Genomic DNA, 27,356 nt, shown 5'->3' on the forward strand with positions numbered 1-27,356 from the left:
CTCGAGGTAGAAAGTGGCAGGTGGGAAAAGTGATGTTGAAGTACTGACCTCAAATGGAAGTAGCCTAACAATGGCACCTGACAACAGAGACCCAAAGCAAATGCAGCGCTAGGGATCGAGGAGGCTGTTAAACATTAACCAAGAAAGTAATTCACTAGGAAAAGGAACAGTTCTGAATCCGCGAACTTCTAACACACCTAACCTCAAGATGGAAAGGAGAACTTGATGGACTTACAAGGAGAAATCGGCAAAACCCCACAATCCTGGGAGCTCTAGACATACTTCTCAGTAGACTGATGATCAAACAGAAATAAATTAATAAGGATATTATAAAATACAGTTTAAACAGGTGATCTGAGGAAACCTGTACACCCCATTTAGAGAATATGCATTATTTTAAAGCATACTTTGAAACTTAGAAAAACGGATCATCATTCATATATATGTTTTTAGCTCACCAAGCAGGCATCACCCTATACTGAGAGAATTATACCAATTTATTGGTATACCAATAGAGAATTATACCAATAAATAAATATTATTTATTATATATATTTTATTATATATAATAAAATTATATATATCTAATTTTATAACTTTCTTTGGTCATAATGCTACAAGATCAGAAGTCAGTCACTCCCTCCCCTACAACCACTCTGAACTGCTTTTTTTTTTAAATTTTAAAACATGCTCCTAATTATTTCATGGGTCAATGAAGACCTCAAATAGAAATGCCTAATTTTTTAAAACTGAATGACAAAATAATATTGCATATCAAAACTTAGGAGATGCAAGTAAAATTGTGAATACAGGGGAATTTACAGTTTTAAATGCTTGTGTTGGTGAAGAAGAAAAGTACCCTTTCAGATATTGTTTTAATTGTTCAACTTAAGTTTGGGGGGAGAAAAGGCAGAACAAACCCAATAAAAGTAGAAGGAAAAAAATTTGATGAGTGTAAATGCTTAGAAGACAAAACAATAGAACAAGTCAGCCAAACAGTTGGGCACCAGGGTCACCAGGTACAACAGGGCATGCTTTTTGTTTCTTGTCCATGGGCACAGTCAGTCAAGAGAGGCAGATGGCGGAGATGAAAATATCACTGTCTTTATCATGCATTTATTCATGATAAAGAGGGTGTAGGACTTGGTTGGTCTGAGAGCCAGCTGTGCCCACTGGTGCCAGCCCCCGATGTGGATAGCCTTTGATACAGGTGGAAGTCGGCCAGACAGCAGCGGGCTTGGCACCTGGGGTGAGCCCTCGCCTCTCTGCATGCCTGGAAGCACATCTCGGACGGTTGCATTCTCTCCTGTGGGCAGATCTGAAAAGAAGAGAGTGGGGAGGAGGAGTGAGCAGCCTAGTTAGTTAGCTCAGTCTATTCCCCATCCCCAGTCAGTTGAGCTGCTCTCGCCCTGAGAGGCACGGTGGGGGGGCTGGGCAGAGAGAGGCCACAGGAGGCTCCTTTGCATGGAGGTGTGAAGCCAGGGAAGGACATTTCCGGGGTTTGGTTTTCTCAACTCATTGGCCTTCGTCATTACTAAACCAGGGCTGTGGCCTTTGTCTTTGCTGGGAGGGGGCTGGTCACCACCAGGGCGGTTCCAGCCTTCCTGAATCACTTCAACTAAGCCAACCACCTTTCCTTTTTCAATCCTCCCGAGGCCTTTGGTAGGCAGTCCAACTGATGTCCCCAGAAGGCTGTAAAATGGATCAGATTAATGTGTTGCTCTCAAGGCTCCTCTGTACCCACTGCTGAAGACTCATTCCCTACTCTGTTTCCCATTCCAAATTCCATGCAGTCATTTTATCCAGCACAGCTCATCAGAGGCTCTGCAGTGAAGTTAAATGATAGCATTGAGATCATTCAATAAAAAAGGCCAACCACTTAGAGATGCTCCTGACTTGAATATAAACCCCTTTCCATGGTGAATTTCCCAGAGAGGAATTAAAGTCCCCAAATTAAATTTCCTTGCAGGTTGAAGTCCAAAGAAATGAAACTCCAAAATCAAATTTTCTTGTCATTATGAATTAAAATTCAGAGTCCAAAATTCTTAAGTTGAAGTCCAAAAAAACCTCACCCGACTGATTTCCATTTCTTACATAGCTGAGTCTCTGCCCGGGCAGGTCTGGGCTTCCTTCAGCAGCCGCAGCTCGCAGGAGGGTTCTCCCTGGACGGGCACGGTTCCCTAGGGCCTTGGGAGTTGCATCAGTTCAGGACTGAGCCTCTCATAAGCCTCACTTAAAAGATATTTGTTGTTGTTGTTGAACTATAACATGCATATGGTAAAGAGCACAGATTGCCAGCGGATGGTTTTATTATTTTAAAAAATTAATAATTTTTTTTTTTAGATCGGTTTTAGGTTTACAGAAAAATTGAGTAGCTGGTACAGAGAGTTCCCATAGGCCCTCCCCCTCCAAGAATTTCCCCTATTATTAACATTTTGCATTGGTGTGACATGTTCTTTCTTCGGGTTTTTTATTTTTGTTTTTTTTTGAGACAGGATCTTACTCTGTCACCCAGGCCGGAGTGCAGTGGCACAATCACGGCTCACTGCAACCCCTACCTCCTGGGCTCAAACAGTCCTCCCACCTCAGCCCCCATGTAGCTGGGAGCACAGGCATGCACCACCGTGCCCAACTAACGCTTTTTTGTAGTTTTTATAGAGGTGGGGTTTTGCCATGTTGGCCAGGCTGGTGTTGAACTCCTTGGCTCAAGTGATCCTCCTGCCTCAGCCTCCCAAAGTGCTGAGATGTCAGGTGTGAGCCACCATACCTGCTGTGTGACACATTTGTTACAATTGATGAACCAGTATTAAAAAAGTATTATGAACTAAACTCATAGTTTACGCTAAAGTTCATTCTGCATTATACAGTCTGTGATTTTTGACAAATACATGACGTTGTGGATGCACCATAGTGGATCATACGGAATAGCTTCATCGCCCTACACCCCCCTACGCTCCACCTATTCAGCCCTCCCCTCCTCCCCGGGCACTACTGTTCTTTTGACTGTTTCCATGTTGCCTCTTCCAGAACGTCATACAACTGGTATCATAGTTTGTAGCTTTTCAAAACTGGTTTCTTCCAGCACTGTGCATTTAAAGTTCCTCCATGGCTTTTTATGTCTCGCTCAGTCATTTCTTGGATTGCTGAATGACACTTCATTGCATGTACGTGCCACAGCCTATTTTTCCATTCACCTCTTGAAGGGTATCTTGGTTGTTTACAGTTTTTGGCAATTTTGAATAAAGCTGTTAGAAACATTTGTGTACAGGGTTTTGTGTGTACATGATGTTTCAACTCACGGGTAAATACCAAGGAATGTGGTTGCTGGATCATGTGGTAAGAGTGTGTTTAGTTTTGTTAGGAATCACCATACTGTCTTCCAAAGTGGCTGGGCCTTTTTGCATTCCCACCAGCAGTGAATGAGGGTTCTGGTTGCTCCATATCCTCACCAGCATTTGGTCTTGTCAGTGGTTGGGATTTTAGCTGCTCTAGCAGGCCTTACAGTGGTGTCTTGTTGTTGTAATTTGCAGTTCTCTAGTGACGTATGACGTGGAGCATCTTCTCGTGCTTATTTGCCTTCTGTACATCTTCCTCCATGAGATTTCTGCTCAAATACCTGAACGGATGTCTGTATACATTTTGGATGCAAGTCCATTGTCAGATACGTATTCTGCAAATGTTTTTTCCCGATCTGTGGCTTGTCTTTTTATTCTCTTACCAGCATGTTTGGCAGAGTGAAGTTTTTCATTTTAATGAAGTCCAGCTCATTAGTTATTTCTCTCATGGATTGTGCATGGGTTGTATCTGAAAAGCCATCTCTGAGGTCACCTAGATTTTGTTCTGTGTTATCTCCTAGGAGTTGTATAGTTCTGTGGTTCACATTTAGGTCTGTGATCCATTTTGAGCTAATTTTTATAAAAGGTACAAATTTTACCAAGTGAACACATCTGCGTAACCACCTCCCAGCCCGGAAGGGGCTCTGGAACAGGATGCAGAGGCCTCCCTCACCCCAGTCCTTCACCTCCCCCCAAGGGAACCACCCTTCTGAATTCCGCCACCGTAGATCGATTTTGCCCCCTTTTTTGGACTTCGGTGGGATCATGTTTTATGTTGTGTTTTGAATCCCACTTCTTTGCTGGCCTCTTGTCTGTGAGGTCCCTGTTCTGTCTATAGCAGTAGCGTTTCCATTTTCCTGGCTGTAGAGAAACCCAGTGTCTGGTGATTCTGTGATACTTCTCCATTCATGTAGGCAATGGAATGGGTTCTAGTTTTTGGCGCTTTTGCGTAACGCTGCTGCGAGTGTGCTTTTGGTGCGCACGGGCCGTTGTGTTGGAGACGTGCCTGGGAGTGAACGGCTGGGTTGTGGAGCAGCTCCTGTTGTTAGGTTTAATGGATCTGCCAGGCGGGTTTCCCCCGTGCTGTGCCAGCTTCCACATCCATCAGCAGGAGCCCGGCAGCCCAGACAGCGCCATGCCCTCGCCAGTCACCTGGTGATCACTGGTTTCTTTGTCTCTTTGAACCATCCTGATGTGGAGGCATCTGGTGGTCGGAGCTTCCTTGATGATACTGAGTGCCTTTCACAGGCCTGCTGGCCTCGGGGGTATCGTCGTTCATGAGGCATGTGTTCAGGTCCCCCCTGCCCATTTTCTAGTGTGCTGTCTGTGTCCGTGTGTGTGTATGTGTATGCGTTTGTGTGTGTGTGTGTATGCGTGTGTGTGTGTGTGTGTGTGAGTGTGCATGTGTGTGTTTGAACTGATAGACATTCTTTCCATAGCCCGTCACCAGAGTTAATAGGACATGTAGGATTTTAAAGCACTGGCCCCATACCCACCAAATGTAGACAAGCCAATTCCCAGCCCCTGAGTAGTTGTCCTACGGAAAATTATATTCTCAGAATCCAAAATTTGACATTGCCAGAGACTCGGGTGTCTGAGTGAATGAGGGCAGATGGGAGAACGCCTTGGTTCCAGCTTCCCAGGCCTTTGCCTCGTCCTGATCAGGAGGAAGATCCACTAAGAGAGCAGCATCTGAGGCGGGGCTGTCTTCCTGGCAAAGCCGTTGAGGGGCTCGTGCCAAGGCCCTGCACACTGGTCCTCCTGAACTGAAGCTTCCCGCAGCCACGCCTGTGGGCCTGGAGGAGCCAAGGAGCCCGGGGCTCCCGAGAGTGGTTTTCTCTGTGTTTGGGTGTTCGGAGCTGTGAGTGGCCTTTCTTCTCATCACCTCTTCTTCCTGCACCTTTCGGGGGGCTCTGCTGAGGGCATGGTCTCCCCCGTGTGCGTTGGTTCCCTCCTCGGCCCTGGGCTTGGTGCCTTCGACCCTTTTTGCTTTCTTTGCTCCTGTCCTGGCCTTCTGCTTCCTAACATGTTTCTCTTGGTGTTTTTGTCTCATGGGGCCCTCCTCAGTGTGAGAGCTGAAGTCACTGAATTTTGGAGCAGCCAAGAGTATCTGTTCTTCTGAAGGATGCCAGTCCATTTCCCCTCCCTGGGCTCTCCCAGCCGAGAGGCGTCTCCATCAGACCAGCCTCCAGTCCTGCTCCGGGCCAGCTAGCACGGCCTTGCCATGTCTTGCTTAGTGGATCTCTAGGCCCTCTGCGAGAGCCCTAATCCCATGTGTCCCCACCTACAGAAACCGTGCCATGTTTTGGAGTATTGCTTAACTGTTTATCTTGAATTATGTGAAAGTAAGTTGTAGACATGCATGGTAACACTGTACCTCTAAATAAGCAACGTGCATCTCTTAATAAGGGTACCCTTTTATATATGTGCAATTCTAGTATCACATTTAAGATAATACGAATTTCATAGTACCATTTCCCCAATTGTCCCCCATGTATGTTTTTTTGATCTGGGATCCAGCCCAGTTTCCTGTATTATATTTGTGATTATCGCTTTAATCTGGTGGTCGCCTGCATTCTTTTCCAGTGACACTGGCTTTCGGGAGAGACCAAGTGAGCTGTCTTGCGGAACGTCCCGTGTTCCGTGCTTATCTGGTTGCTTCTTCCTGTTGTTGAACTTGTTGCTTTATCCCTGTAGTTCTTGAATGCTGGAAGTGAGGGCCGAAAGCTCAGTTTGATTCTGGATCTCAGCATAAACACTTCATTGTCAGTGCTGTGTGCTTCACAGCCCACCACCTCAGGAAGCGCGAGTGCTAGACCATCTCATTGTTAACTATGCCGATTTGGTCGCTTGGTTGAGATGCCCACCCCCAGGTTTCTCCTGTAGAAAGAGAGTTTTTCCCTTTGAACTGACTAAAGAATTCCTTGGGCCATTTTTTGGCTTCATGGAAATATCTGGTCCCCAGCAACCTCCCACCTCTTGTTTTAACACCCTGGGCCGAGCTTTGCTTGCGTCAGTTATTTAATTAGTGTTTTCGAAATGGTGGTTTGTCTAATTCTATCATTTGGTCTGCTCTGCCTTTATTAGCTCACATTCTTTGTTAAAAAAGAACTTTCCCTACTGACAGGGGATGAACTACAGATACGTGCTCCGAAAAGATGTGTGCTCCAAAAAGACAAAGGTTTAATTCTTTCCCTCTAATTGCCGGTTTTCAGAGTGAGAAGTCGGTGGAATAGTTAGCCCAGTAGTGGCGATCCCAGCGTTAGGTATCTGGCTGTTTTCCTTTGTCTTTGGAGCGTGGCTGTGGCCTCCTGCATCTCCATCGATGCGCCGGATTGCACTCTTTATTATTCCAGGAGCCCTTCCGGCCTTTCACCCACTCTGATTGGCCTTTGAGCGCCTCCTGCTTTCTGGAGCAGTGCTGGTTCCAGGCTTATCTTGTGTTCTCCCTGCTGCCAGCCAGGGCCCATTTCTCTGTGGAGCCTGGTCCGTCTGAATGGGCATGATGTTTCGGAGATCAGGATATGGGGTGCTGGCCGGGTGTGGTAGCTCACGCCTGTAATCCCAGCACTTTGGGAGGCCGAGGCGGGTGGATCACAAGGTCAGGAGATCGAGACCATCCTGGCTAACACGGTGAAACCCCGTCTCTACTAAAAATACAAAAAAATTAGCTGGACGTTTTGGTGGGTGCCTGTAGTCCCAGCTACTTGGGAGGCTGAGACAGGAGAATGGCGTGAACCGTGGAGGCGGAGTTTGCAGTGAGCCGAGATCGCACCACTGCACTCCAGCCTGGGCAATAGAGCAACACTCCGTCTCAAAAAGAAAAAGGATATGGGGTGCTTTGATTCTGGGTCTTCTTGCTTCAAAGCCTTTTGCCAGGAAGAGCTGGGGGAATGTTAAAACGTGAGTTCATGTTGATCTTCCTAAGTCAGATTTAGAATTTTTCTCATAAATTTCCTTATATTATTTGTATCTCTCTTACACGGGAAATCATGGTTTCTCATCATGTATTTACTTATTTATTTTGCCTAACAACGTATAGAATGCATTTTCCCAATGACACTGCTGATGTTAACTGTTGATTTAATGTCAACAGTGCGCGTCCTGCTCAAGTCAGGTTCTTCACAGTTCCTTTTGGGCTCTGTGTGACCAAAAAGCCCTCGAAATAATAATTATCTCCGGTTTGATATTCAGTATGATTCATTTGTTTTAATTTGTTTTCAATTTTATGTTTGCTTTCCTTTTTGATTTAAATTTTTTGGAATATTTACATGGTTGAAAGTTGAACACCATAGTCCAGTGTGTGCTCAGGGTTCTTGCCTCCCTTATCCCCGTGGGCTCCACCCCCTGCCCAGCCCCCTAACGGTAACCAGACTTTTCGTTTCTGGCTGATCCTTCCGGTGTTTTTATTGATTTGTTTTTTCAAAAATATGCAAACATTTACATTTTATTTTCCCTGTTTTCTAATTCAGTGGTAACGTACCAAATACACTCTTCTGCTCCCTGCTTTTTTCAGTTAACGTCATAGCCCAAGTTTGGCTGCACAGACATCACCTGTGCCCGTTTCTACGGTAGCTGCGTCATGCTCTGTGGGCTGCACAGATGTCAGCTGTGCTCGTTTCTATGGTAGCTGCATCATACTCTGTGGGGTGGTTGTGCTGCTCTTTACTCGGCACAACCACCCTGATAGACATTTGCATCATTTCCAGTATTTCGCTGTCTCAGCAGTCAGTTCTTTCTGGTTCTGGAAAGGGGATTATGGAATCATAGGCTTCATTGGTATTGACAGACACTGCCCCGCACCCTCTGCCGGGTGCCGCCGCCCGGGGCTCCACTGGCAATCCCAGGGGCTGCTGGTTTCCTCTTGCTCCCCATCACAATGGGGCGTTAACGGCTGGTAGCTTTACAGTCCCATAGATGTGAAGTCCATCTTACTGCAGTTTTTTTGTTTTGTTTTGTTTGAAATGAAGTCTTACTCTGTTGCCCAAGCTGGAGTGCAGTGGCGCAGTCTTGGCACACTGCAACCTCCACCTCCTGGGTTCAAGTGACTCTCCCGCTTCAGCCTCCTGAGTAGCTGGGATTACAGGCATGAGCCACCACGCCCAGCTAATTTTTGTATTTTTAGTAGAGACGGGGTTTTGCTATGTTGGCCAGGCTGGTCTTGAACTTCTGACCTCGTGATCCGCCCACCTTGGCCTCCTAAAGTGCTGGGATTGCAGGTGTGAGCCACCACGCCTGGCCCTTAGTGCAGTTTTAATTTGCATTTCTTTTATGATGAGTCAAGTTGAGTATCTTTTATATTTGTCTTTATCTGCAAACTTCTATTCATATCTTTTTCCATTATTCTATCATGTTTTTAGTCTATTTCATCTTCTGTTCTGGGGAGCTCTTATTAGGGAGAAGAACCTTCATGATACAGTAATAATTGCAAATGTGTTTTCCTGCTTTTCATTTGTCTTTTTACTTTGCTTATGGTGGGCTTTGCTATGTAAAAGGGTTTTTTAAAATGTAGTCGAATGTATCAGTCTTTTCTTGCTTCTGAATTATTGAGTCATAGACAGAAAGGCTTTCTCCTCTCCTGCTTTACAGAGTGATTTAGGCTCATGTTCTTGGACTTGCAGGTTTTGTTTATGTTTATTTTTTTTATTTTTTATTTTTTTTGAGACGGAGTCTCGCTCTGTCGCCTAGGCTGGAGTGCAGTGGCCAGATCTCAGCTCACTGCAAGCTCCGCCTCCTGGGTTTACGCCATTCTCCTGCCTCAGCCTCCCGAGTAGCTGGGACTACAGGCGCCCGCCACCTCGCCTGGCTAGTTTTTTGTATTTTTTTAGTAGAGATGGGGTTTCACCATGTTAGCCAGGATGGTCTCGATCTCCTGACCTCGTGATCTGCCCGTCTCGGCCTCCCAAAGTGCTGGGATTATAGGCTTGAGCCACTGCGCCCGGCCTTGTTTATGTTTAGACATAAACACAAAAATAAAAAAAGTGGTAAATTTTTTTTAAGAAATTTTATTTTTTTATTTTTTTGTCTCCCATGTGTATCCTGCAGACCCCATGCCTGTTGATAAAAATCTGTCTGTTTTCTGGTGACTTGAGAGCCACCATCATCATGGACCAACATTCTTCACGCATTTGGGGTTATTTCTGTATTTTCTAGTTTGTTCCATTAGACTTGGCCCAAACTGTTTTCTGTTAAGGGCCAGCTAGTAAATATTTTAGGCTTCCTGGGCCGCTTGTGTTGTCTGTCACATTTTCTTCTTTTTGTTTACAATTCATTAAAAACATGAAAATGATTTCTTATCTCTCTGCTGAGCTCAGCCTCGGTCTGCGGTTTGCGTCCTCTGCACTAGGCTATGTCTGTGGTCACTGGGACTGTGCCTTCAGTCAGAGCCTCTTTCATTGCCTGAATTTCTAGCAAGCTGAGCTCTCACCACGTTGATCTTCCTTGCAGGGTTTTCCTGGGTATTCTTGCTTATTTAGTTTTCCATAAGGACTTTTTAGGATCCTTGTGGGCATTCCATCACATGGGGAGAATTTACACCCAAGAGCTAGATGATGGTCCCAGACAAGACTGCCTTTCCATCTGTTCATTTCCACTGTGCATCTTTCTGAAGAGTTTTAAAGTTTATGTCCTATGGGTTTTGCTATTGTTTTGTTTTCTATTTGATTAAATTTTGTGTTTATCTTTACTGTCCTCTCATTTCTCCTTGATTTTTGGTATACTTTACTATTTTCCTATTTTTTTTTTTTGAACTGCTTAATTCATTTATCTTAATTCTTTGTTTGTATGGATATACAGGATTCAAGGCTATGAATTTTCCTGTGATTACTGCCTTATGATTGTTGATACTAATAAGTAGTGTTTTCATTATTATTACTGTTTCCAGAAAATCTTTTTCGATTGTGTTTGCCCTTTGACAGAAAGTTATTTATTTGCAAATTTGTTTCTTAAAAAATTTTACCTTTTTTTGTTGTTGTTTTTTCTTTTTTGAGACTAGGTCTTGCTCCGTAGCCCAGGCGGGAGTGCAGTGGCGCGATCTCAGCTCACTGCAACCTCCATGTCCTGTATTCAAGCGATGGGCCTCAGCCTCATGAGTAACTGGGACTACAGGCATGCACCACTATACCTGGGCGACTTTTGTGTGTTTTGTAGAGATGGGGTTTCGCTATGTTGCCCAGGCTGGTGTATTAATTTCTAGTTTATTGCATTATGTTTGGAGAATATTATTTGTATTATTTCTACTTTATGGAGCGTAGTTTTTTGTGGCCTAATATATGGTTAGTTTATATTAATGTTCCAAATACACTTGAAAAGTTGTTTTCTCTGTCATTGGGCTGCTGTGTTAAGATGAATCCCTGCACCCCGCATCCCTGCCACCGTGGGAGTTGGCTACTCTAGTCTTCTAGATTGTTACTCATTCGTCATTGCCTGGATCTGCCTTTGAATGGAGAGTGGTTAGTTTCTACCATTACTATGTTTTCTGTTTCCTCAACCCCAGAAGCAGTGAGGATTCCATCCAGGCTGGGGCGCGGTGTTTGTGATGGGGGCGCAGGAGGTGGGCTTGGGGAGGACAGGGCCACTGCCCCGGTAGTCTTCTTAGTTTAGTTGGAGGCCGGCTTCCTTTACTTCTGAGAGGGATGGAAATGACATAGGGTGGACTGTGGGGAGCTTGGACCTCAGGGGTGGCCTCAGAGGAGCCTCTTGTCCCAGCTGGACAGGGAGGGGAAAGGTCTGAGGCTGCGGTGGGGAGAGTTGGGAGGCTGGTCAGAGGAGCCCAGACCAGGATGGCCCCGTGCCTAGCATGCGCCGCCCCCTGCCGCCCACTCCAAGAGCTCTCAGCATGCTGTCAGCTCTGGGATCAGTGTCTCTGTCCTTGAGACGCTGAGCTCCTTAAGGGTGGGGCCCTGCTTGTCCAGTTCTCCCAGCACTACCCTGTGCAGGCCTCCCGCGTGGCGGGGGCGCGGTCATTTATTTGCTGAGTGAGTGAATTAATGGTAGCACTGAAAGGCCCTGGCAGTGCTGGGGTATAGTGGTGATGGAGCGGGGGCCGGCCCAGCAGGGCATTGGAAGGAGCTCCCCGGGAGACAAAACAGAGGGTCCCGTTGGGTTGAGCACCTAGAGCTCTAGGAAGGTCTGTGGCATGGGAGAGGCTGAGGTAAGGTGCAGCGTACCCAGGGTGTCACTGGCGAGTTGGCCTGCAAAGGCGTGGCCAGTATGGAGGGGGGGCTTGGGCAACTCCTTCCTCTGCAGCCCAGGTCAGTGCAGGTCGTGCCCTGAGCCAGGCTTTGGTACTCATGGGTGTTTGTTCCAGGGCCTGCTGCCCCTGCGAGAAGTGCCACCAGGCTCCCATCTGTGCGTGGGTGTGTCCTGATCTCTCACTAGATGCCACAGTCCAGGATAGGTGGGGCCAGGGCAGGGGCGGGGGCTGTGTGGCTGATCACCTCTGAGGTGCCATACTGGGGACGTGCCTGCCCTTGGGTGATGTTAATCGCCATCTCCTCCTTGGTCTTCGTCCAGATTCCTTGCTTGCCTTTCTGCCCCAAGATGCCCCCGTGAGCTCCTGCTGTGGCCAGTGCCGGGCCTGAGCAGTGGGTCTTTGCTCCACCTCCTTGGGGCCCAACCTGGGCCCTGCACTTTTCACTCCCCCTCATTCCCCTGTCCTGACACATTGCGCTCACTCCTTGTCCTCTGGTCTTGAGAAATGCAGATGGGATGTGGTCTGTGGGGCTTGAGGTGGCTGGAGCCTGGGTGGAGAGGACCTGTGGCCAAGTTTCAGCCTGGCTTGGGGCCTGGCGCTGGAGGTGCTGAGTAAACATTCTTTCCTTCCTCTGCTCATTGGGGGCTGTGGGAATGTTGTCGCCGTTATTGATAGAAAGAGAAATAATGTTATTTTGAAATTCTTCCCAGCATGACTGTTCCTCGAACTTTAACTAAAGATGGTTCCAATGGCATTTTTGTCAATTTAGAATTAATGATAATGCCACTTCAAGAAGATGGAGGCAGGGGCCACAGTCCAGTTCCCATCTCTTAGCCTGATGACCAGGGCATACCCCATGGGAGGAGCCCGGGATACCCATGGGGCAGGTGCAGTCCTGCTTTAGGGCCAGGAGAGGGGCTGCTGGCTGTCTCACGCATTATTTCTAAGCCTGATGTCGGTTTGAGCTCTGTGTGTGAACATGCCAGTTTTGACAGCAGATGTAGACTACATTTTTTCTTAAATTCTGTGTGCCCAGAATAATAAACTCCCCAGCCAGCCTCATAAGGACATTTGTTCCCATCCATCATAGGCTATTACAAGGACTTGGTGAAACCATAAATCTTATTTTGGGAAGAGTTGATTGTTTCTTTGGGAAAGAAATGTAGTTCTTCTGAACATGACTCTTCATTCTGTTAATTTGGATATTTTATGATGTTTTTGATTAACGTGTTTATTAACTGTAGCTATGACAGAAGCAGAAATTAGTAATCATGACCAGAGCCGAAATCTCTTCCAAGTGTAAAGATGATGAATGACTCCAATTACTTTTGGCCTCCTTTGTGGCCTCTTTGACAGGGTCTCCTGGCTTCCAGCTGAGGTACATGGTGGGCCCTGGGTTCCTGAAGCCAGGTGAGCGGCGCTACTTCGCCCGCTACCTCGCCGTGCAGACCCTGCAGATCGACGTCTGGGACGGAGACTCCCTGCTGCTCATCGGCTCTGCCGCCGTCCAGATGAAGGTAGCGGCTCTCCTGAAGGACAGGCACAGTGGGTGCTGCGTCCCTCACGGGACAAGTCACACTTCCAGCATCTGTCTGCTTGGAAGGAGTGGGCGCTGTCCTGTGCAGGACTTGGTTGGCCTTCTTTGTTCACTAATTTAAAAATAGTGCTGCATTCTCTGTTTCTTGAAAGGAAAAGATTTTTCACTGTCTGAATTCTATAATGCTAGTTGTTTGCTCAGGAAGCTCTTAAGATCAAACTCAGTTGTCTATTTCTCCTGCAAACTGACCTACCAGGCAGTGTCACTTCATCTCCTTCCACGTGGTGAATGTGGTGAGGGCAGGTGCATCCGAGGTGGGTTGAGGATGAATGAATGGATACGCGAATGACTGGGGCGTGCAGTGTGACCTGATTCCTAAGGTCAGTGACATGCGTCGTGCTTTTCTCATTCTAATGAAAATTAGAATCTCTTTTACTAATTGTCGTTTTCCATTCTCCTTGTATAATAAAACCTTAATCCATGGATTCTTTTACTCCTCCTCCCTGGGATTCTTCCCAAGCCTTCTCCAATGTATGAAGGGGACCCCAGAGCAACTCTTGGGCCAAGGCCTGGGGCCAGTTTCACACACTTCCATGGTGTCCTGAGACTTCTCCTCTCAGGCCATGGGGCGGAGCTGGGAGAGGATGTGGCATCATTTTTGCAGGCCCTGAGTCTCTGAGATTTGCCCACTTTTCTTGAGTGCCACATAGCTGCTTTCGCCCTGGATTCCTGACACTGTTGAACCCCCGGGGCTTCCTGTCTTACAGCCTCATCCTCTCCAGCAGTTGCTGACCCCTGAAAAGCACGACTCCTCTGCTGCTTCAGCCGCACTGTGCTCTCGGGTTGGGGGGATGTGGGGGTCTGGGAGTTTTTCCAGCTGCTCTTCCTCTGGTCTGCTCTTGGCTCGCTGTGTCTGACCGACTGATCCAGGCTTCATCCCCCTCCCTGTGACTTCTAGAGGAGGGGGATGCCCCCAGGGTGGTGGGCGGTGCACAGAACGTTCAGGGTGGGGTCTGCAGGTGGCAGGGACTCTGCAGGGCTTGGCTGCTCTTCTCATGCCTCACCCTGGGCCTCTATTCCTGTCAGGGTCATGGCATGGGCCCCACAGGGTCATCGTGGCCCTTGCTTGTCTGTCTCCCATGCTGGCTTTGATGTCCCCAAGGCAGGACTGGGGGTTGACACCGCAGCATCTCTGGCACAGGCCTCAACCCCAGCAGGCGCTGCATGGTGGGGAAGAGTGAAGGAGGCAGGTGGTGTGGGAGGCAGAGCCGGGCCTCGCTGGGCACATGTGGGGTGGCAGTGGCTCCCCTGTCATGCCCAGCCAAACCTTGTGCCCCCTCTTTGCTGTCCCACATGGAGACGGAAGCCATTGGATCTCCTCCTACACAAAGAGCCCCTTAAAAAAGTGCCATCACACTTGTTGACATAGACTTGAATCAATTACATATAAAGCTTCACTTTTCTAAAATAGAATCTTGTAACTTTAAAACTTAGGTAGAAAACATTAAAACTGAGATGATCAGAGAGAATCCTCTTGACTCCAGATCCCGGGAGAGTGAGGATGCTCTGGTTAGCCTTTGGTGGACTTACTTTCTGCAGGCGGGGCCAGCTTTCATCTTGTTTGAGCTTTTCCTGTTGCGGGTCGCTACGGTGGCTTTTCCTTCTGCTAATCACTGCTGTGGACTTCTTGAAGCTCAATGTTACCCCCGTCTTTAGCTGATTTCCTGGGGATGCTGGCCGTAACACGTTGCTACGGCGATGAGAAGAGTTTCCTCCAGGGACAGACAGCTCCTGTGCTGCCTTCCGCCAGCCCAGCCCTGGGGCAGTTCTGTTTTTATCCTTGTTTCTGGTGGAGAAAACAGAGGCCCAGGACCACACTGGTGATAATCAGGACGGAGCCTTAGCCTCATTCTGTCTCTGGAGCTTGTGCTCTTTACCATCCTCTTCTCCCCAGTGACACGTTCCCGGAAGTAGAATTCTGACGGCGCCAACATGAGGGTCGCAGGTGTGCAGAGCCAGATGTGCACTTCCTGAAGACAGAGGGCACTGCGTCCCATGCCCTTGGCTTCGCAGGGCGTTATTGGCCATTTTGATAATGATTTGGGAGGAAAATGGTGCCTTGTTTCCATTTGCATTTCCTTGCCTCCTGGAGAGACTGACATGGTTCCTTATATTTGTTGACTGTTCTCCAGAGGAGACTTCTCATATCTGCTCAGTCTCCCAGTGACTGAGTTTCCGGAATCATCGATGTCTATGCAGTGATCGCATGCAGTTGTGGCAAAGCGAGCAGGGTCTGTGGGACCAGAAGACCCCAGACCCACAAGGGAAGGGTCAGGTCTGGCGTCTCACTCCCAGAGACAGATACTTTTGTTGCTGTAGAAATTGGAGAATTACAAAATCCAGAACCTCATCTGCTCCCACACTGCTGCTTATGTGAGGGGAAGCACCAGAGCAGAGACGGCACATGGGGAAGAGTGTCCCAGCCACGCCTGGGGTGCAGCTGTGAGGCCGTTGTCATCTCCCACACACCTCACAGCATTGGTGTTCAGGCAGAGTACTGAGCCGTCGAATCTGATCAGCAGAGGAGCCCGTGGTTAGGAAAGTCCTGCTGAGGCACTGCTGGGTCTGAGGCTTCCTGCTCCCACCCTGCCCTGAGCAACCTTGGCCTGGCATGCAGATCCGGGCCAAACCCCAGCCCAGGGCTCCCGGCGGGCCCCTCATGCCCCACGGTCCCTCCCTGGGCCCCATAGGCCCCTACCCCAGCCATGCTCCCTGGCCCAGGGAGATGGGGAAGGCGTCATACCCTGTGCCCTGTGCCCTTGGCCTGCCTGCCTCCCCGGCCTTCTCTGCCTCCCCTGCCCTCTCTGTGCGTGGCCTGTCTTCCTCCTGGAGTCTGGTTCAGGTTTCCGTCCTGGATTCCTCGCTGTCCCAGACACGCTTGGCTCACAGTCCTTTGTGTTGCTTGGCTGCCCTCTCTCCTGCTCTTGGTTCCTGTGGAGGGGAGGGTCCTCCAGGGCAGCTGCCAGACCTACTTATGCCTTCACAGGGCCCAGTGGTGTTTATTCAGTGGGTAAATCCAGTCATACTTTACTTAAGACTTTGTGAAAAAGACCCCAGTAATAAGGACTCTTGCTTTAAGATGTTGGCCCCTGGCTCGCCCCCCCCTCACCCCCCAATGTGGTGCAAGGTCTTGTCCTGCTGTGCACACTCCCTCCCGCCCACAGTGGCTTTTCCTGGTGGGTTTCCAGTCCTCAGGGCTGGCTGCAGCCTCTGAGCGTGCTTTTCTCCTCTGCAGCATCTCCTCCGCCAAGGCCGGCCAGCTGTGCAGGCCTCCCATGAGCTTGAGGTTGTGGCAACCGAATACGAGCAGGACACCATGGTGGTGAGTGGAGACGTGCTGGGGTTTGGCCGCATCAAGCCCATCGGTGTCCACTCGGTGGTGAAGGGCCGGCTGCACCTGACCTTGGCCAACGTGGGTAAGAGTCCCCAGCCTTGTACCGTTTCTCCAGCAGCTGCCCAACCTCTCTGGTAGAGTGTGGGCTCCCTCGGGCAGGGGCCACATCACGGGCTTCACGGGCCCAGGAAGAAACCGGCAGAATTCTCACCAGCTTGGCCATGGAGCCTGTGTCCTTAGCTGCTGAGTCTGTCCTGGTACCAGTTGTTTGCATTCTGAATTTCTCATCGGCGTTGGAGGTCATCAGTCATCGGGCTCTCCTGCATGTTGTTGTTTGGTGCCATCCCTGGAGGATCTCCAGGACGGTCCTCAAATACGGTGATCGGGTTCCAGGAGAGACTTCTCTGTGTCTCACGATGGAGGACAGACAAGGGAAGTGTTCCTGACTTCCCTGCAGCCCGGGAGGAGGAGAATGGAGAGGCCGGGAGGAGGCGAATGGAGAGGCCGGGAGGAGGCGAATGGAGAGGCCGGGAGGAGGCAAATGGAGAGGCGCACTTCTTCTCAGCCCAGCACCATGACTTGATAGAAGATGGTGCCCCACGATTGCTCGTTAGAGGGACTGAGCAAAGCCCTGGACTTCACTCCATGTCCAGGACTATGGCGGGTGGGACACGTGGGTTGGGTGGCTCAGGAGGTCCCCCCTGAGACGTTCCAGGGGCTTTGACTGAGGCCTCTGCTGGGACAGGGGCTGCTGATGGGACGTCGAGGGACACAAGGCTGGGTGCCTGCCTGTGTGCACCTCAGACCAGAGGACCAACGTGGGACCCTGTAGGGCCGGTGACAAGCTCACTGAACCTCCCGAGGGTCCTCTGGAACGTTTGGGATTTTTCAAGGCAGAATTGAAAGCACAACAAAACTAAGCTGTGTGGTGTTTCCGAAGCTGTGTCTGTCTGCATGAGATTCAGACTTCTCTGCTATTTTGTTAGGGAATTTTCCACTCCTCAGAACCCAGCCTGATTGTAAACCCCAGAGCCCCATGGGCCACATCCACCCGGCACTGGCAGCGCACAGGCTGGGGGGCCCGGCGGAGGGGCTCGAGTGCACAGCCGTTAAGTCAGCTTGGAGGCTCTGCCTGCGTGTTTATGCATGTAGATCCGAGGTGGCCTGGAAAATAGACAATATGGACACAGCAAAACTCAATTAGGTTCTGGAGAAATAAATGAGCCACACGTGAGGAGCAGGCATTATTCAAAGGCCCATGCAACTAAGGGAGTTGCAAGGAATGTTCTGCTCCAAGACCGCGCTGGTTGTTTTTACATTTAATTCTCCAGCTCACAAATGTGCAGTGACTCCAGGTTTTAAAATCTTATCTTCAGAAGAAAGATTGCCTGCATTATATGTTATCTCCAATTGTCATTTTCATACTTTGCCTGCAAGAGAGAGATAAGCTCACGGGAAGGGAAGGCTGAGATAGCCAGCCCGGGAGACTCCAGCGCCTACGGGAGAGGGAGAGGTCTTAACAGGACAAATGCCACCCTCAGCACTCTGCGCATCAGTGCAGCGAGCCTGGCTCTCCTCCGTCAATTCTGCATTTTTTGGGGAAAAAAAGTGTTATGGCTTTTCTTTCTTCATAAAACTGCCTATTCTGTGGTACAGTAGGCTTCTCTCTGCCAGCAGCGTGGGTGCCGGCCGTGGAAGCCTGCAGGGTGACTGAGCGGGATGGAGCCTGAGGCTCGGCCTCAGCTTGGATTCTGCTCTGGGCCGGCTGCATTCACAGTGCGTGTTCCTGTCTGAGGCCGTGCAAGGAAGCCTGTGCCATGGCCGGGGACACGGGCGTCTGCCAGCTGGACCCAGGGCCCTGGGACTCTGATGACGGGGAGAGGACTGCCCTCGTGCTTGGTGGCTGCTCCACGCAGGCCTGCTGACTTCCTTGGCAGCCTCTTTCGCACTGTCTTTCGGTCAGCTTTTGTCGTCCAGGGACTGCAAGCACCAGATTGCTTTCTTTGATCCCAGTGATCTTGGTTGTGGAGTAGGACAGGGCTCCGGCTAGGAGCGTGGGTGTTACTTGTGTTCTGTGGCCCTTCCTGGGGGAGGCCGGCGTCTGGAGAGATGGCCTCACAGGCCAAGCATCTGTGTTCTCATGGGATCCTAGCAGAACTGGGTGGTGATGCACTCTGACAGACGGCCAGGCTGTGGGGTCACACGGTTGGCAGTGGTGGGCTTTGCTCCAGCTTCAGGGCTGCGTCGGGAGCCCTGTATGTTTGCAGGGAATTCCTGCCCCTGTAGCAGATGTGTTGGTGCAGGTGTAACCTGTCTCATGGAAAGGGAAGAAAGCCTGCACTAATCTGATATCCAAGTTGTGCCCTGATGAAATGCAGTCCCTTTGCCGCTTGTACCCTTCTTGAGTGAGCGTGCAAGTGTAAATTCAGCTTACCTGGTTTATTTTCCCATGTGCTCTAAGTATAAATATAGTCAGAGGAAATGCTCATGAAGCCCAGCAGGGTTCTGTGTCCTGCTGGTGCCACCCGCTGCAGCCATTGTCCTCATTAGGTGTCCTGCGAGCCCGAGCTCCAAGAATGCTGATCGCCTGCCCCGGCAGCTGTCTGGACCCAGCTCGGCCTTGTAACACTTTCCTTGATCTCTTAGTACTTCTCGGGGTGGTGCATAGTTCGGGCTTAAAATAGCCCAGTGCCCTCTCCAGTCAGATGTGGGTGGACCAGAGGCCTTCTCGTCTGCCATTCAGGGAACCACTCGCTAGCAGATGAAGGTGGTCGAGAAAGCTGTGGAGCCTTCTGGACTGCCCCTGGTGTGGGGTGAACCCACTGCAGCCCACAGCGAACAGAGGTGCTGGGAGGCCCCTCCTTCTTGGAGGAGATCCTCAGGATGTGACAGAGAGCTTGCCAGGATCGCCAGCCCATGAGCTGCTGCCCCTGCCATGAAGTCCCATGGGAAGACACATACATGGAGCAAGAAGCCGGGACAACGCTGAGCTTGTGAGTGGGAAACTGAGGCTTTGGGGCCGGTGGCACTTTCTCCCCGTCATGTGGAGGGCAGCGTGGCCCGGAGCGTGGACATCAGTGGCACTTTCTGCCCGTCATGTGGAGGGCAGCGTGGCCCGGAGCGTGAGCATCAGTGGCATTTTCTCCCCGTCATGTGGAGGGCAGCGTGGCCCGGAGCGTGAGCATCAGTGCCGCCGGTGACCCCAGCTCTGGCCCTGGCACAGGCATGCTGGGCTGGTTCAGGCTGCTCTCCTTTCCCTGCCCCAGCCTGCTTGTTTGTCTGCCGTTTTCCCACATGAATCTGGGAGGTCTTTGAGGACCCCGATCGTGGCTTTTTTGTGGTAGTGTTGGCCCTTGAACCTGACGCTGTGGTGCAGAGATTGATGGAAGCGTTGATAAGAAGCCTGAGCGCCCATCTCATCTGGAGCCCTGTTCTCCTTGGGCTTCAGGAGATACAGCCTATGGTGCGTGAACATCTGTTCATGTGAAGGAGCGCCGATCTGGGTTCCTTTCTTGGGGACGGGGATCTTGATCCTGTGACCGCGAGTTGTTAGGGCCAAAAATGGATTCCTGGCAGGCAAGAGGAGGGTGTTTGGGCAGAGGCTCTGCAGCCTCCACCGGGAGGGGATGGGCTTTAACTTGAGGGGAAACTAGAGACCTCTGCAATGCTTGTGGGGGCAGAGGTGGCCATGGCAGGCTAGCACAGGAGGGAGGGTCTAAGAGCAACTGGGAGGAGACCGAAATAGCCCTTGTTCTAGGTGCTTGTTCTCAGGAAGCCGGCTTGGAGTGAGGACTGAGTGGACGCTGTAGGTGCCGGGAGTCAGTTGGTAGCACAAAGGTGGAAGCACAGTGCAGGGCCTGCGGGGGAAGTGGAGGCTGCATCTTTGTGGGGATGTAGCAGGGACCTGGGCCTAGGGGGAGGTCAGCACGGCTGTCCTGCTGCACAGCACGGTGCTGACATTGGGGTCAAGGAGAAAGAACAGGAGGCAGGGGATGTCAGCTACTGGAACATCGGAAAGAATGAAATTCTCCTGGAAAGAGATGGCTGGGTAAGTGCGCCACTGGCCTTTCTGGTTGCCAGCTGGGGTGTGGGAGGAGGCAGTCAGCCTTCCCATCCTTCGTGGTGACGGCTGTGAGCGTGGCCATCAGAACCTGGCCTTGAGAGCCGAATTCTCAGCACAGGTGAGCAGGCAGCTTGACCCCACGTTTGCTGCCCAGTGAGCTTTCAAGCTGCGTCCAGGGATGGCGCGGAGCCGGGGACTTCTGCATTTGTGCTCGTGCACAGATGGGAGGAGGCGGCCAACGCGCCAGTGCCTTTGCCACAGTTGCTTTCGGAGCTTCAGTTTTGAAAGAACTTACGAAGACTGAAGCAGGGACAGATGACCAAGAACAGCTCCAGCCTGCAGGAGGTGGCAGAAAGGCCAGCCCGGCTTGGACTGAGATCCAGAGAGAGAACTCAAGATGACCAAAGGAGCTTAAGAATTGGGAGAATGTGAGTTCTTTGAGGGCAGCAGGGACTGTTTGCTGCTGTGTCGCCAACTTTCCATCCGTCTGTGAAGTGAAGCTCTTCTAGAAGTTTTCTAGAGATTGACTCCAGGCTGTCTGTGATTTCTAAATCTAACCTCTCTCCACCACCACATCGGGGCCTTTGCCCTCAACAGCCCTTTTTGGGGGCCGGTCTGCTGTCCCGCCAATGTGTTTGGTGTCACCATCTGTGATTCAGGATCTGGCTTTTGGATCCTTTCCAGAATCCAAGTGCTGTTCGCTGGGGTGTGGAGGGGCTGGACTCGGGTAGAGCAGCTCGGAGACCTGCCTGGCTCCCTTGGGAGGACGGGCGCTCCCTTTCCAGCCTCAGCTCAGAACCATTCTAGAGAGACACCTCCGTCAGCTCCGGTTTTGTCACCGGGAGAACCTGGGTTGGACGGAGGATGTGGCACCTTTGCAGGCGCCTGCACGTGGGCATGCTCCCAGCACTGGGCTTGTCCTTGGAAACAGCAGCTCCTGACGGGCAAGAGGGGAGGGAACCTGACGCAGCAGGTGAATCTGCTGAGGAGGGACCTGGCCAGTGTGGAAGCCCCTCCCTGCCCTGGGGCTGAGGGTGGGCAGAAGCGAAGGGATGCAGAGAGGCAGGCAGCCCGGGGAAGGGGTTCCCGCTTTTAACAGCTCCCAGGAAAATGGTGAGGATATCCCAGGCCCGAGGACACTCAACACTGCCTCGCTGGAATTAAGGAGATTGACGACACAAGCATTTTGCGCGCATCCTGGGTGCTTCATTTTGGGACACAGCTTCGTTGGCGGTGCTCTGCCTCACCCCTTGGGGAGGTAAACGCCACACTGGGGTTGTGGGTCCCATCCTCGCAGGAGAGTGTGCCGTGGGCAAGCACGGCTTTCCCTAGGATACTCAGGTTTGCAAGTTCGCAGGGCACCACACCCGCCAGCCACAAGACACGCTTGTCCCGAGGCCACACTGCTTGCTAGCCAAAGGCTTCTGTTACGAACACAGCTCTGGTGAAGGCTCCAGTTTGTGGGGGCTCTTTCACGCTGGGTGTGTGTGGAGTCAGATATTTGCATGTGTAAATGTACACAGGACTCTCCTTGAATAATGTGGCCATCAAGAGGCCGAGGTTACAGTTTGTGAGGCAGCCCACCTTACGACCCAGAGATCCAGAAGTAAGAATCCATGTGCAGCGAACTGTGAGTGCCACACGCTTTCGTTCATCACCAGGAAACGGAGGCTGTTGCTGACACGGCAGGAGAATGAAGACCCAGCTGAAAGTTCACAGCAGAACGCGCTCCCACCTGTCTCTCAATTGCAAAACATTCAAAACAGAGGCGGTGGGGCCTTAGCATGCCAGGGCGTAGATGGGCCATTTGAAAGCCAGAACTGCTTGTGTGGTGGGTTGATCTGTTTCATCAGATTCTCATTTGGGGTTAGTGGCTTATGTTGGGCTGTTTTTCATTTAGGTCACCTGTGTGAACAGAAAGTGAGAGGTTGTAGCACATTGCCACCATCCAGATCTCGGGTCATCTCAAATGATGGAGCCAGCCGCTTCTGTGGAGGCAGCCTCCTCACAAGTGGAAGCTCGAGGCGTGAGTTGACACTGTTGGGTCCATGTGTGGGTGGGTCATGAGGGGTGGCTGAGAGGTGGAAGACTCTGTGTGTGCGTGTGCACCATTCGTGGTGCTGTCAGTGCCCCTCTGCATCTAGGATGGCATTGTGCTGTCCATGTGCACGTGGGCGTGAGTGGCGTGTGAGAGGTGGAAAGCTGTGTGTGTGCGCGTGCATGCGCGCGCCTGTGCATGTGCACCATTCATGATGCTCTTAACGCACCTCTGCGTCTAGGGCAAGACCGCACTGTCCATGTGCAGCTTGGTGCCCTGGCTGGATGTCCCTGTGGACCTGCAGGCCCCACCGAGCCACCACATTGATCACACCCTGGTGCTCTAGGCTGGGCTCTGCAGGCGACTGTGCTGTTTGGAGAAGTGGGAACCCTGCCAGGGGCATTTGTGTCTGGTTGGCTGCTCATCTACAAGGGAAGGAGAAATGGAGAGAAGGTCAGGGTGAACATAGACTGATTTTCAAAACAAGCTGAGGTCCCCCATGTTGTGAACAGAAGAGAGAAGCCAATTATGGAGCTTGGGAAAGACCTCGTTTTGAGAGAGAAAGAGCTGGGTTAGCTGAAAATGTGTTTCACAGCAGGGAGGCTCTGAAGTTTTTCTCTCCCCTTAAAATTTAAGGCCTCACAGACCTGAATATAAAATACTTGTCATTTGAATTACAAGTGGGAAGTGCTCTTTAAGGAGCATTTTTTCCAGAGGTTGCAGATCATCTTGTGTGAATTCATAGCTGCCGTGCGCTTTTGTGTGTTGCTGGGCCTTGGAACTGTGGCTTGTTAGAGGTGGGAGGGGCCCTTGAGTTCCATCCTGCAGTGCTCCCAGGAACTCTGGGTAAACTTGTACGTTCTCCCTGGGAGCAGACATGAGGGGCTCAGAGAGATTCATGATCCAGGCAGGGTAGAGTGTTCTGGGCCAGCTTCCTCATTGTAATTTTGAAGAAACTGAGACAAAGAGAGGTCAAGTGACTTGGCCAGTGCCATGGCTAAGGGGTGAACTTGGCTTAGAATCTGGATTCCCTGCCCTGGGGTCAGTGCCCTTCATCCTCAGCTGGTCCTGCAGACCACCTAGAGTATGATGGAGAAGCAGCTCCATAGAGAGAAGTCCCTGAGCTCTAGGAGCCCGGCTGAGGTTATTGATAAAACCCTGCCTCCAGGCACAGCAGGTCAAGGGCTCAGCTGTCAGGGAGCAGGAACCCAGGACTTGCTGAGACGATCAGAGGCCCTGAGGTCAGTGATCCTCCAGACACTGTTTTGCTCAGAACCGGCATAGGAGGTATTCCTTAAAAGCACATGGTCACCCATGGGGCAAGGTTCTGCAATTAGCAAGTTGCACGAAGTTTTAAGAAGGTTCTCAATGCTTCGTGCCTCACCCCAAGTGCAGTCTCATGGTCACTCTGTAACTTCATTTCTTGTTTCACTGGGACCACGAGAGGTATTTGTTGGGGTGATGCAATGTGAAAACTTGAGCTCATGATAAACCCCCACCTGCCCAGGCCCCAGGTCCCTCCACTCACGGCTGTGGCTGCAGGTAGCTCAGACCGAGCCTATGCCCGAGAGCCACTTGGGGCATCTGCAAAGCAGTTCACTGCCTTTAAAATTGAATGGTGGTGGGGGACCTGACAGTGGCACCTGTTTTCTTGTGAGGAGTCGGGGGTCACATTGCTGCCCACCGTGTGGAGGCTTCTGCAGGGGGTGCCGACGCCCCATACAAGTGGAACCAGGCGGGGAGAGCTCAGGCTGGCGTTGGTTTCCTGTGGGAGGTTTCTGCTGGTGCCAGAGAGTGAGGAAGGACCCAGGCCCTAAGCTGGGGTGCCCCTCAGCTGCCCTGCCTGTGCCGGGCTGAGCGATTGTCTGGGAGTCTCATGTGTCAGCCTGTGGCACGGCCACATGGTCACCTAGCACCGTCCCACCCGACACCCTAAGCTCCGGCTCTGTGTCACTCTGTGTCAGAAGGAAGGGCCTGGCCCAGCCAGTAGTGGCTGAGCCTTTGCCTGTCAGTGCTTGACCCTGTTCAGCTTCTGTTGGTTTGCTAAATGAGTCATTGTATGTCCCTGGTTTGAGTAGGGCCACCCCAAAGGAGGCGGGCTGTCCTGGGGGCCAGGCAGTCCAGGGGCAACCAGGGCGGAGTTGAGAGCAGGAACTTGGGGGCCAGGCCTGCTCTGAGCTTCATCCCTCACCACCTACTAGCTGAAGACCTCCTGCCAAGGGGACAACCCCTTACCCCCATTCCTGATCCGAGGGACTGAGGCCGGCAGCCCTGGGTGAAGGCATTAGTGGGCTCTTTAAGATCCCGAGAGCGTGGGCTTCTAGAACATGGCCTTCTTCCCCTGGAAAACCCCCGGTGGTGTGTTGATAGCGTTGGATCTAAGGACCAGTCAGAACTGCTTTTAATTTGGAGGCTGAGGAAAGGAGGGAATGCTGTGGAAACCAGGGTATAAAGTTATCATCTTTTTCTGGATCTCAGAACTCTGCAGATTAGAGCTACAAAAAGCATGAGCCGCGCTCTTGAGCTCCCTCCCTGGACAGGTGGTCCTGGGAGGCCTGCCCCCATGTCTGCTCCTGGAAGGCAGACACTGCACATCCACCCGACTCCCCGTCTGACCCTTTCTCAGGAAAACACGTGGTGCAAGCACAGAAGCTGGCAGACGTGGACAGTGAGCTGGCCGCCATGCTGCTGACCCATGCCCGGCAGGGCACGGGGCCCCGGGACATCGGCCGCGAGTCGGATGCCACCCGCAGGCGTAAACTGGAGCGGATGAAGTCTGTGCGTCTGCAGGAGGCCCGGGGAGAGTTGGGCCGGCGCGGGACGAGCGTGTTGGTGAGGGTTTGTTCAGCTGTCACTGTCCCATGGTCTCCACGCAGACCGAGTCGCTGTACACATCTCTCCCTGCCTCCCACATGATTCTCTCTTACCTTCCTCCCGAGTCCTAGGGACAGAATATAGGAAATCGGACTTTTTCAGCCACTGGGGGAAATCTTTAAGTGAGAATTATCTGGAGAGCTTTTACTAAAAGCCATTTCCTGGGCGTCAGCCCTGGAGATTCTGACACTGATTGGTTTGGGCAGGACTGCCGGAGCCTGGATTTGAAGAAAGCTTTGCCTGTGAGTCTGAGGCTCCCCTGGGTCTGGGGACCAGAGCCGTGAACAGCTGACATATCCTGGGTTATCAGTGTAACCATTCTGGCTAGAAAAATTCCCCTTTTTGGCTGAAAATCTAAATAGAACTATTAATATTTTGCAACTAAGAAATGGGAGGTGAGAATGGTTGTACCTCCTGGGTGCATAGAAGTCGGGAACCACAGGGGCCTCGAGAAAGGTCTCCTGAGACTCCCCTTTGCATGCAGGCAGGCTGGGGTCTGAACAGAGGTGTCACTTCTCCTGACGGTAAACTCAGCAGGGCCGTCACTCAGCCTCCCTGCCAGTGAGGCCTTGGTGCTCAAAGGTGGATGCAGGCGCCTCGGTCCCTACCTAGGCTCAGTTCAGTCTGATGGGGTGAGGAACAGGCATGGTGAGAGGACACGGGGTGGGGAGGCCTGGGCTGAGCCTGCAGGACAGGTGGGCTCAGTGGTCAGGGAGGAGGGAAGGACTAGAGGGAGGCCAGGGGTAGGGCCAGGGCATGGCTGGGGCCTCCTCCCAGGCCTCAGAACACCCACCCCACCTCCCTCTCCCCCTTCCTCCCTCATCCCAGCTGGCAGGGCTTGAAGCTGTGGCTTCTGGAGGCCCCCAGCCTGGAGAACCTTAGCTCTGTCAGCATGAGCTTGGAAGTGAGGAGCCGCTCTCAGCCCTAGCCCTGTTTCTCATCCTAACTCATGTCTGGCCCCGTTGTCCAGCACAGCCTGTCAGAGGTTCAACTCCTGAAAAGCTCTGTTGATAAATTCTGATGGAGGCCCCAAGTGTGAAAGGCCCAGCTCCAATCCCCCTGGCAAAGGAAAAGCCAAAGCTTTGGAGGTTGGAAAGTGAGTGTCCAAAGTCATTTGAGTCAGAAATCAAATTTTGTCCTCACCTTTTGAGTTAAATCCTGAAAGCATCCAAGTCAGTCCATCTCTCTGACGCCTCAGCCTCCTCTGTTAGACAGAAGGTTCCCCGCGCCCGGCCGCAGCGGCTTCTTGGAGTAACTTAGGCTGGCTGACTCCCCGGCATGGGGGTGGCCCCTTCCAGGCCTGAGATCTTGCAAGGCAGCCTCTAGAGGGCCTCACTTTTTCTTGTAAGGCCCACAAGAAAAACAAGCCAATCTCCAACCTGTAGAACCCATGTGCGCTGGCCAAGCCCCTCGAGTCCCTGGGGCGTCAGAGCAAGGGGGTGGCTGAGCCTTGCTGAGGCAGCATGCTGCTTGCCCGGACTCTGACCCGGTGTGACCAAGACTCTGCAGGCCGGGGGCATGTCCTCTCCTGTGGACTCTGGGCCCAGACAGGGCTCCTGACATTGTGTTGGGGACCTGGCTGGTGAGGCCTGTCACCATAGTTTTGAGGCCATTCTTTTCTCTTGTTTGAAACCACTGTTCCTAATTCTCCACTGTGCGGGGGGCCAGGCTTGCGGCTGTGAAGAGTCTCTCAGGAGCAGGCAAGGGTGCTGTGTGGACCTCCATGTCGGGGACACAGCAGCAGATCTCTGTCCAGCATTGCCTGAGATCCACGCCTGGGTGGGGCTGGCCAGTTCCACCCAGACTACATGGTCAAGGAAGCGGGTGGTGGCGGCGATGCTGGTGGAGAAATGTCCTGTTCTGAGATCACGGGTGGTGGGCGGCCAGCAATAGCCCCTCGTGGAGGAGAGTGTGCCTGGGA

General features: G+C 51.6%; 1 protein-coding gene across 3 annotated transcripts in view; it reads left to right on the plus strand.

Annotated features, from left to right (window-relative positions):
- NPHP4 (nephrocystin 4) overlaps positions 1–27,356 on the plus strand; it is a 138,029-nt gene that overhangs the window by 98,213 nt on the left and 12,460 nt on the right. For all 3 annotated transcript variants that reach the window (XM_023215199.2, XM_023215200.2, XM_023215201.1), the window contains 4 exons: positions 12,886–13,046; positions 16,362–16,542; positions 22,424–22,549; positions 25,188–25,393. In XM_023215199.2, the coding sequence (XP_023070967.1) occupies positions 12,886–13,046; positions 16,362–16,542; positions 22,424–22,549; positions 25,188–25,393 (674 nt within the window). The remainder of the gene's footprint in view (positions 1–12,885; positions 13,047–16,361; positions 16,543–22,423; positions 22,550–25,187; positions 25,394–27,356) is intronic.

This window comes from Piliocolobus tephrosceles, chromosome 1 (assembly GCF_002776525.5).
Source record: "Piliocolobus tephrosceles isolate RC106 chromosome 1, ASM277652v3, whole genome shotgun sequence".
Classification (NCBI taxonomy): Eukaryota; Metazoa; Chordata; class Mammalia; order Primates; family Cercopithecidae; genus Piliocolobus; species Piliocolobus tephrosceles.